Consider the following 11,740-nt stretch of genomic DNA (forward strand, 5'->3'; position numbering starts at 1 on the left):
TGTTTTATTTTATGAACTTTATGAAGAATAGGTACTATACTTCTCAACAATGCAAAAAAAGCAAAATATCTCTAAAATTTGAAATTCTTATTCAATTTCGTTTCAAAACCTTTTCTTCGTTTCAGGGGTCAAGCTTACTTATCGAAGATATTGCCAAATGCTATCCGTCGTTTGGGGCTATGCCTTCTTTTGGGCCGCCATGCCACTTTTAGGATGGGGAAGGTAAGGAATTTGGTTTATTCTTCAAAATTATGTTACGAAGTACTTAAATCCCCACAGAAAGTTTTATAAAGGTAAGTTCAAACTGCTGTGTTTTTAATCTGTCTGTACATCTATTCTGATTTATTTTGAGTAGTACTTAATAATATTTGGATTGTAATGGCAAACGAGAAATACTGCCGTAGGCAAGTTAAGGGCATTAACTGCAAATTTTTCATTTCTCTCTCTCTCTCTCTCTCTCTTTTTTTTCATTTAAGCCATCAATCGTGCGTTAGCTTCATTGCACACTAGTGGTACCTGCACGGCTTTGCCCGTAGTAGAAAGTTAAAAGGTCAGTTGGTTCGCTGGTATACACTGGTGTGCAAAAATTAAGGACGAAGTCGAAAAATTAGCATATCAGCTGAACGAAGAGGCAGAGCGGACAGAAAGATCAATCAGGAGACTAAGTAAGGTGATGTACGGTAGCACATGCGCAGATATGCAAACAGACGTAATGGGGGAGTGTCTGAGTAGTATAAAGTATGTTGTCGGTGTAAGATCAGTATTTCTGGCAAAGAGATTGCACGCCGTATAGTAGTTAAAATCACACAGAGTTGCTGCCTCAGCGAGAAATGGCGAATAATCAATCTGTTAGACGACATCTGGATGCTTTTACCCGAGGTCGAATCATTGGGAAGTTGGAGGAAGGCCGCAGTGTGACAAGTGTGGCTGCAGAGTTCGGAATTGCTGACAGCATCGTTTCACGACTTTGGAGACAATTTCAAACTACAGGAACAGCTATCCGGGGGTTCAGTAGTGGTCGTCCACGAGGAACCACACCCGCAGATGACCGGTATATTGTCCTACAGGCCAGAAGAAACAGGCGGCAGACAGCGGGAGAAATCGCTAGACACACGACACAGGCGACTGGACGACCGATATCGCGTTTTACCGTGGCCAGAAAACTGCACGGTGGTGGCTGTTTGCACGACGCCCTATACGGTGTGTACCTCTAACGCCTGCCCATCGGAAAAGGCGTTCTCTGTGGCCCCGGAACACCGGAATTGGAGATACAATGAATGGGGACGAGTACTCTTTACAGATGAGAGCAGATTCAGTCTGAGTAGCGATTCTCATCGCATACTCATCTGGAGAGAGTGGGGAAGCCGCAATCATCCCTCGAACATCATTGAAAGGGACAGGTATGGAGGTCGTGGTGTTCTCGTTTGGGGAGGCATCATGCTTGGTAGTCGTACAGACCCTTCACATCTTCGACGCAGGTTCAGTCAACGGGAACCGTTATTGTAACGAGATTCTTCTTCCATATGTGCGTCTTTTTAGATGCGCTATGGGTCCGCAGTTCGTTTTCATGGACGACAATGCACCATGTCATCGCACAGTAGCTGCCGAACAGCTCTTAGAGAGTGAGGATATTGAACGTATGGATTGGCCGGCACGATCATCGGATCTCAATCCCATCGAGCATGTATGGGATTTTCTAAGCAGACGCTTGGCAGCTCGTACCTTACCACCAGTAACGATTCGGGAGCTTCGATTGGCGCTGCAAGACGAATGGGCAGCAATGACTCAACAACTCATTGACACCCTCATTCTCAGCATGAGCAGACGCTGTGAAACCTGCCTAGCAGTCGGGGGAGAGCATATCCCCTACTAAAGACCGAATGTTTCTTGCTGGACACCCATCACAGGGATGTTTCGGCTTTCAGCCGCATTGCGCTCCATGCTACTTTTTCAATAAAGCTTCTTTTTATCCCTCTGATTTCTCTTTTAGTAAGTGTTGCTTACATTACACATGTCCTTACGTATTGGGGATCTTACGGTATTAAATGTGTTGATTTGGAAAGCTTTTGTACATATGTTATAAGTTATATTGAAAAAACCGTCTCGTCTTTAATTTTTGCACACCAGTGTATTTACAAATAATGGATGATGAATTTCTCGCCAATTTGCTATGTTCCCGCCAATTCTCTATGCTTGCCCTTGTTACGATTCCACGTTATGATAATTTGGTAATTTACTCGCCCAATTTGTGATAATTCGCTCGGTGAAATGTTCTTAATGTTGGAATAGAAAAAGAACAAAATCGAATTTTCGAAAAATCACTTTGTCGTGCACACCCTCATGCTATAAACTAATTCTGTGCCAAATTTTATGAAAATCCACCAAACGGTCTAGGCGCTACGCGCGTCACAGAGATTCTGACATCCAGACAGAGAGAGACTTTCAGCTTTATTAATAGTAAAGAAGCTTGATTATTTGGTTTCCGCTGAAAAAAAGGCACGAAAAAACGTCTAATTCCAACATTTTCCTATTGATAGCGTTGAATTCAACAAGCATTTCTTCAAATATCTCGGAAACTCATTTCCGCAGATACTGCCATTTACCTGCCCACAGCAGAATAGTACTGCTGATTGTAAGAGAACCACGTAAATGTGTCAACATTTGGTGTAGTTTCTCAAAGAATCGTCATTCTTTTAAAAAGTGAATGTGACCACTTCGTTACGCTTTAATTGTAAGCTCTCTTTTTTAACCAAGTTGCAAACATAAAGAATATACAGGATGTTCCATTTTAACCTGCAAGACCCTTATTTTCGCAACCGTTAGTCCCAGATGTATACTTCCAATTGCAAAAATGTTCAAAATCAGAAGCAGAGTTAAGGTATTTGAATTAAAAACAAAAAGAAGTCGAAAAATACAAAATTTAGCTTTTTAAACGGGCCCCAGATCCCCTAACTTATGTTTAGGGAAATAATCTCCATTGAAAAATAATTCCAACACAAGAAGAGTGAAATTAGTACGACCACTATTCACCGAGATATGAAACGAAGCGTTTTGTGACTTATACCACTTTTCACTCGCCGTCAATAACAGTTTTTGGGGGAAATATAGTGATTAGCAAGTGTTTAAATTATATGTGTGTAAAGAGTGTGATTTTTTTTTCAAATTGTTCGAGGTTTTGTAGTGTGTTTTTGCGTATCGCGTCATAACATTTGCATTTATTTTTGAATAGCAGTGAAAAATATAAATACTTTTTTTTTCTTACTTTGACGACCTGTCACTCTTCTGAAAGGGCAATCAGTTCCAATCTCATCTTCTGTATGGTCCCTTAAAACTTTAAACTGAAATATCTCCTTGAGTTTTGGTCGCACGAATGTCAAGTTTTTTGGGTCAGTAATGGTTTTCAATGGGGATTATTTCTTTAAATATTAGTTAGGGAACCTAGGGCCCGTATAAAAAGTTACATTTTGTATTTTTTGACTCATTTTTATTTTTGCTTCAAACTTTTAATACCTTAACTCTGCATTCGATTTTGAACATTTTTGCATGTGGAAGTATACATCTAGGACAAACTGTTGCGAAAATAAAGGTCTTGCATGTTAAAACGGTCCCCCTGTATATAATGTTTAGTACAGACTATTAGTTTAACATAGGAACAAGAAGTTTTATTTTCCAAAGCTAGAATTTACAAGAAATTTCTACACTGTTAAAAATTCAGGAAGATTTTCTGGAAATTGTTACTGTAAAATTGCATCGCCGACGCATCGCTGATTTTTACGGTAATTTATACCGGAGAAATAAGCGATCCCAGCGCCAACTGGTTGCGGTGGCCTACCGAGGAAACCGTAAAATTTTACAGTAACATTTGATTTTTACGGTAATAGTTACTGGCAACATGGATGCCAGTAACAATTACCGTAAATTTTCCGGAAAATTTTTAACAGTGTACGAACTAGAAGAAGGCTCATTATTATAGTATTTTGTTAATATCAAACCTAAGCTTGCAAGCCTCAGGAAATTACTTTCTTCATGGCCTCTCTTGATGAAAGCGATTTTTCTTCCTTTTTTTCTTTTGAAAAAAATACATTTTTAGAAACCATTAGAATATTTTCCATTTTCGAGCATACCTAACTTAAGAATGTTATCAACTAAAAATTTCCATTTGATCTCATAAGAATTTTTATTACAAAATTATAGTACAAGATTTTATTAAAGATTCAATCAAACTCATTCTTTAATGTTTATTCAGTTACATTTTGAAATCCAATGACCATCGTATTGAAAGTTGCATAGTTCAGTTTTTAATATATTTCTACTGAATCATTTCTTACTGAACTTGCTTTATTTTTAGGTTTTTTCTTTAATATTATTCGATTGTAATTCCTCTAAGGCAGCTTTTAATGGAAACGTAAGTATTTCATTACAAAATCTTGAATATCTCCTTTGCTCAAAATTAATGAAAGAAACAGAAGCCTTTTTTTCTTTATCAATTTTTCATCACCGGAAGCTTAATTGTTATTTCCATTGCATAACCACAATAATTTGCTTGTTGGTTTCATGTTCAGTACTTCAAGATTTATGCTTTCATGAAAAAGAAATACAGTTATTCTTTTTGAAAAAAAAATTGGTTTCTGAAGAAACAATTCGTAATGAAATTATGTTTCTGCAATATTTGTTAAAAGTTCTTTTTTCTCCATTCTTTTCGAAAAAAAATGAGCTTTTATTTAAAATATGAATTTAAAGTGTTTTTAACATTTTGAAAAGAATATTGGTTTTCATCAACGTCTTTTAGATACTTTGTACAGCAGTTAGCTATGAATGAAAATGCATATTGACGTACGATTCGCAGACATATACAGGTAGTTATCAAAATAATGGAAACACCTGAGAATAAAAGTGACATTTTTGAATGCGCTATGTAAGTAATAAAGATTAAAATTAGATATGGTTTTTTTTTGAGCAATCACGATTGCTTATTGTTCTCACTTGACTGTTTTGTCGTGCTGTCATTTTATTTTCCCACCAGCACCTCAGCAGCACTACCTTCGACGGGCTCCTCACGATGCTGCTCCTAGAGCGAAAACAGTCTCCAAGTTGCGTCAATATCCTACATTTACACGCATACATACACGCACGTACACACACACACACATATACATATATACACCTACACACACAAACACATACATACACATACACACATACACCTACACACTCACATGCCCACACTCATGCCTGCACACACAGATACAAACACATATGCCTACACACACATACACCCCTCCCCACACACCCACACACATACACACAACTACCCACACACTCATGCCTACATACAGACACAAACACACTTGCCTACACACATACACCATACACACAAACACCCCTCACACACAAATACACACGCCGACATACACACACACGCACACTCGTGATTGCGAAAAACATAATTTGAATTCAAAATGACAAAATTCAAATTATTTTTTATTTTTTTAATAAATAGCAATGTACACATTCTGGTACTATTTGGTGGTTTAACGGGAGTTCTGGAAGTATTGGATTTTTTTCAAACACGTAAACTGTCGGACCTTTCAAATTTTTAAAGAGGTCAAATTGTTGGAGCACGTCTAGCTGAAGTAAATGTAACGGAAACATTTCAACTTTTTGGCGCATCTAAAAGTACGGTATCTAAAGTCATGATAGCATATACACAGCGCGGTAAGACAAGCTCGGCAAAGCAATCAGTGGGCGGAAAGAGAAGCTCAGTGAAATAAACCGAGGGGTATTGAAGTGGATTGTAATGTCTAAAAAGCGAACAACAGCAGCAAAAGTGACCACAGAACTCAATTACCATATAGAGTCACCAGTGTGAGCTATTAAAATAGGAAGGGCACCTTTATAAACAGAACATTTACGGCAGAGTAGCGATCCCCAAAAAAAAAACTGTTTCCATTATTTTGATAACTACCTGTATAGATAATGCAATGTTTTGGGAATAAAATATCAAATATTTCGGAAAGACGCCCCCCCCCCCCCCAGTTACAGCACTGTGCGTGTGTACGTAGTTAATAAAGTAGTATACCCATTTTTTTAAAGAAATTTATTTAAAGCTATAAGTAAAATGTTCTTACAGATTATTAAGTCGAATTTTAAGAATCTGAGAGTGGCGTTGTATTTCTTGAAACTTTTTACATTTAATTTTCAAGTCATTCAATTTACTCTTTTGAATCTTTTATGGAACAAGAACTAATAAAAACTGTTGAATCAGAAAATGATTTTACGATAAACGATCGGCTATATCTCCTCCTCTCTCCACCAAAAATAAGCTGACAATTCAATAAACCTTTTGTTCGATTAAGGATTGAAAAGGAAAGCTGAGTTAGCAAATCTTTTCCTTTTAATGGAGTCAAATTTTCTTAATCATAACCATAGCAACGGCACTAGCGGATGGCTGATGCAAAACTGGATCAGCAAATAAGACATTTAAATGTTTTACTCCAACATTGTTAATACAGGAAATGTTTAAACTTTTCTTTCTTCAAAACGTTTTAGTAAATTTGTGTTTTAATTTTTCCTAACTCCTGTCAAAATAATTCAGTTTTTAAATAACCTAAATGTAACAGCTCCGCCTTGCTCAGAGAGGTATAAATCAATTGCGTTTTAATCTTTTCTAACTCCGGTCAAAACAATTCAGTTTTCAAATGACCGAACCTAAATGCAACAGCTCCCTCAGAGAAGTATAAATTAAATAAAGGGCATCATTCCAAAACTAATGTGGAAGTTATAAAGGCAAATATGTCTGAGGAATTTTTTAAAAAAGCTATTAATATTAATTAAATTAATAATTATAAAAATAACGTGTGGCAACTGTACATTAGGGTGGTTCAAAAAAATTTTTTTTTTCAGTTAGAGTCCAGGAAACCTCCTACGTTTTTTAGACTTACTAATAGTATTATGCTGTAAACGTTTTAGCTTCTTACTCAAATTATAAGAGGGTGCTCAATGACCCCTTAATTAAACATTTGCCATACCGTAGAAAACGTCACAAATTTAGAAACATTTAATTTCCCCAGCTGTTTTTTTATAAATAATTATTTTATTGCAATGTATATGCATATTGCTAGTGTATATTATAATATGTAGCACTGATTTTTCAGTTCAATGCATTTTTAACTCCCCTCCCCATCCTAATAAAATTTGGGGGAGGGGGTTGAGCACCCTCTTTCAGTTGAAATAGGAAACTAAAATTCTTCCAATATATTACTATCCACAAGTCTAAAAATACTGAGGGGTGTCCCGCTATTTACGAGAAACTTTTTTTACATGTATTTTTGAACCACCCTACTATACATCGCAACTATTTCTCACGGACAGGTACGGGATGGAGCCCAGCATAACGACATGCACCATAGACTGGCAGCACAATGACTCCAACTACAAGTCCTTCATTTTGGTGTATTTTGTGCTCGGTTTTGTGGTTCCCTTGGCGATCATTGCTGTGTGCTACTGCGCCATCGCAAGACGCGTCCGACGGAAACCCGGATCCAAGCAAAGAGGAGCCGTCCATGATCAGTGGACAAATGAAAATTCCGTCACTTGTGTGAGTAGCTGAGTTTTTTCGTCCTCCAGTTTTACCAAAGCACCCCAATTCTATTCTACCGAGCTGCATACTATATTTTTTTTCCAACTACTATTCCCATTTATTTATTTATTCATTTATTTTTCATTGTTAAATATATGAGAGAATATATATTATCTTCTTATATAAATAAATCATCTTATAAAAATAAATAAATCTTATATATATAATCTTCTTTTATAAATATCATTGTGGACAAATAAAAATTCCGTCACGTGTGTGAGTAGTTCAAATTTTTTCGTCCTTCAGTTTTACCAAAGCACCACAATTCTATTCTACCGAGCTGCATACTATATTTTTTTTTCCAACTACTATTCCCTTTTATTTATTTTGTTCATTAAGTTTATTTATTTACGTATTTTTATTGCTATTTATTTATCTATTTATTTCTCATTGTTAAATGTATGGGAGAGAGTGATTTTTCATAGAAATTATAGCAAAATCAAAACCATTGGCCTTTGCTTCTTTAAAACTAAGCAGAATATTATTTATATAAATTGAAATATTTTATTAATTCTTAAATCATGTTTTAGTTATGGATATTTTTAACGTATGTTATAATAGTTGGCCAGACCCTATAAACTAGTCCTTAATGACTTGTGTGTACCGTGGAAGTCGGACGTCACCCCAAATTACGGTACAGTTGGAAAAATGAAGCAGCGTACCCCAAATTGCTAGCCCAGTTGGCACAGGACTACAACAACAATTGGCAAAACTCAAAACAATTTCTGTACCCTGTACTGTTTTCAAAATTTAATCTCAGCGTATCAATTACATTTCAAAAATCACTCATTTTTGTTACCCTACTTTCCCAGTAAAAGTCAGAGAAAGAAGAAAAAATCATGAAAGAAGACTTAATGCATCTTGAAAATATTACAAAAAACAAAAGTAATAAAAAACAAAAAATAAAAATAGAATTAAATAAATATCGAAAAATTAAAAATTGGAAAGTAGGGTATTGAGATGGGGGAAAATGTCTGTCGGTCTGTCTATCTGTCCCCCCCCCCTCCTAATAACTTTTGAGTGAATAGCCCGATTCGAACATTTTTTTTTTCGAAAGATCTCGGACAGGACACCTTATTCCTACATTTCACTTTTTAATCTCAACTATTTTTCGTTCAATTTTGAACAGTTCAAAAAACTTAACATTAGCGCCTTCGAGGAAATTCAAGGCAATTCCGAACTGTGAGACGAATTTGCTTCAAACAAACTTTGTAGGAAAAAGCTTTTGATGAAAAACTTGTATATAAAGTATCTTTTTGATTTGAACAACTTTCCGTTCAATTTTGAACAGTTCAAATCCCTTAACATTAGCGCCTACGGGGAAACTGAAAGTCAATGTAGATTCCGTACGGATTTACTTAAAACAAATTTTGTTGGAAATAGTTCTTAACGACAAACTCCACACACCGACTCCGAGAATTTAGGGGCACCTGACTCCGACTCCAACTCCTGTGCCCGATAATTAGTAGGACTCCGACTTCCCGACTTCGACTCTGACTTCGTAGCTTTGGCAAATTTTACACAGGGAGGAAAAATGACTGACTCCGATTCTTGGATATTCCACTCCGACCCCTTTACCCCAAAATGAGATTGAGTTCGACTCCGACGCCATGGTTTTAACTGTGAAATAATTATTGTTAATATGACTTGTTTTTATTTTCACTCAAAAGTTTTAATTTAAGTTTTCGGCGAATTAAACTCGAAGTCATTTATGTTTCTACATAAAGATATACGCAGACGGTTTTTTTTTTTTTTGGACAATGAAAATTATTTTTTCATGTTGACATTTTATTGTTTTTATTTATTTTGGTAAGTGCATTAATTCATTTAAAAATTATTTTTAGCAACAGGGGAAAAAGAAACTTTTTTTTTTTTTTTGATATAATGTATTTATTTTATTTTAAATTTTAATTATTATTTTTTCGTTTTGAAAGCGGTTAAAGATTTTTTTTTAATGGAAAAAAGTGTATTAGCTGCTTTGTTTAAAAGGTGCTGCTATTTTATTTGTTCGTTTATATATTTATTTTATTTTTTTACGCACCTAATTTTTTAGATGAGTAAGGCATATTTTATTCCTAGAAATCAGCTTAAAATATTTAAAAAATATTTTTGAAACAATTTGCGATTTTAGCTATTTTTGAGAATATTGATCAGGTACTAGAAAGTAGTATGGATATACGGGAAAATAGGCTCGTTTAGTTCTAGACAGAACTTTTTGTTTAAATATGAATTCATTAAAAAAAAACTAGAAAAAATGGTTCGGCAATTGAACCTTGAAACATTGTAAATGAAATATTTTTATAAACCTTTTCATCCATGTTTTTTCTCATCTAAGCTATATGTATACTTTTTCTCTCTCATTTGCTAAAAACCTTGGAACCTCAGATTAAGTTAGATTGGTGAGTAAATAAATACTTAAGCACAGTTTAATTTTCAAAAGGTGAACATATTGACACATTGCAGTAAAAAAGCTTCAACCTATTTATGTAATCAGTTTTAGAACATTAGAAGAACTTTTGTGATTCGGCGTTAGCTTCTTTGAGGGATGAAACAAAACAAAGTGCATCAAACCAGTAAAAGAACACTCCCAACCAGTAGACAAACACAACTAGTTTTTAGTTGTTTTGTTTTTGGAAATGTAAAGAAGGAAGTTGCTACTGCCATATCATAAAATTATCTCTTTTGAAACCGTATTATCACTTTTCTTTTACAAATTACGAGCTATTTACTCGCTGGTTGTTCATCCCTTTACGCTATTTCAACTTAGCAACGTTAAAGGACATATTTTAAGTGTTTTTCATAAAACAAGTGTAAGTAATACATGAAACACACCGCCAGCTCAGTCAATTCCAGCCGAGGACTGCAGTTTCGTGCTTATTAGCACTCATCAGCCGGGCATAGGAGTGACTGAGCTGGAGGTGGAAAATCTCTTAAGGAAGCCTAGAGTGTCGAACAAACTGGTAGCTAATACAGAATTAGCACTGACCAGACGCAGTGACCTCAGTCACTCCTATGGCGGGCTGATGAGTGCTAATAAGCACGAAACTGCAGTCCTCGGCTGGAATTGACTGAGCTGGCGGTGTGTTTCATGTATTTCTGCCTTAGCCCTGGCTATAGGGTGGTAACTTACTGAATATACCTAGGTGTAAGTAGTCTACACTTTTTCAATGCATCGAAGAATTCATTTATGTCTCTTTATTCCAGATGGCTTTCGTTCTCATTATCGCCTTCATAGTTGCTTGGAGTCCATACGCAGTCCTATGCTTGTGGACCATCTTTTCCGAACCAGCAACTGTTCCACCCTTCCTGACGCTGATCCCTCCTCTCTTCGCCAAATCTTCTACCGTCGTCAACCCCTTCATTTACTTCTTCTCAAACCCAAGACTGAGGACGGGGATCATTGCCACCCTTATGTGCTGCAAAGAAACTCCCGTGGAAAGTATAGAATTGCCTGAATCTCCCGAAAGGGCACCAGCAAATGTAGAACCTCTTTAATGGTGGTGTCAGAAATTGAACTGTGATGGTGTGGTGAAATACAGCGGTACTTGTCTTCCAATATCAGGAAATGAATCGAAGTCACTCATTCTATTTAACAATTTCATTTTAATTCTGATTCTCACTCGTAGAAAATACCCAGAGAAGTTTTGTCATTCGATAAAGTAACTAATTTCAGATTTTCAGATATTTCATTTGATTTTCATGTCAGATTAAAGTGCTCAAAATCAGTTTCAAAGTAGACAGCTTGAAAAAAAAAACAAATATTTAAAGCATTGCCAATTTTCTATACTAATTTTGGAATGAGTTTTTCTTTCTGTGTAGGAAATACTTTCAATATTTGTTTTATTTCAAAATGCCAACTTTATAAGAACTGTTTCTTTTTTTTTTTCGTTTTTTTTTAGGGGAGGAGGGTGAGTGTTTGCTTTACGGCACTTTTTCTTATTTCCCTACTTTTTTCTTTCTTTCTTTTTTTTTTTTTTTTTCAATTCTTTGATGTCTCAGAGTCCTTCAGAAGTTATGATAAAAACCTTAACAACATTAAACTAAATGAGCCTTAAAAAAAAAAAACACCAAAGAAATTGGCGTCAGTAGAAACAAACACTT

At 35.6% G+C, this 11,740-nt stretch overlaps 1 protein-coding gene across 1 annotated transcript in view; it reads left to right on the forward strand.

The window, feature by feature from the left end:
• Window positions 1–11,346, forward strand: part of LOC129226095 (visual pigment-like receptor peropsin) — a 125,934-nt gene extending 114,588 nt beyond the window's left edge. Inside the window, 3 exon segments of the mRNA XM_054860693.1 lie at window positions 126–222; window positions 7,372–7,597; window positions 10,844–11,346. Coding sequence (XP_054716668.1) covers window positions 126–222; window positions 7,372–7,597; window positions 10,844–11,134 — 614 coding nt within the window. The 3' untranslated portion in view covers window positions 11,135–11,346.
• The last annotated feature ends 394 nt before the right edge of the window (window positions 11,347–11,740 follow it).

The sequence above is a fragment of the Uloborus diversus genome, chromosome 1 (genome assembly GCF_026930045.1).
Source record: "Uloborus diversus isolate 005 chromosome 1, Udiv.v.3.1, whole genome shotgun sequence".
NCBI lineage: Eukaryota > Metazoa > Arthropoda > Arachnida > Araneae > Uloboridae > Uloborus > Uloborus diversus.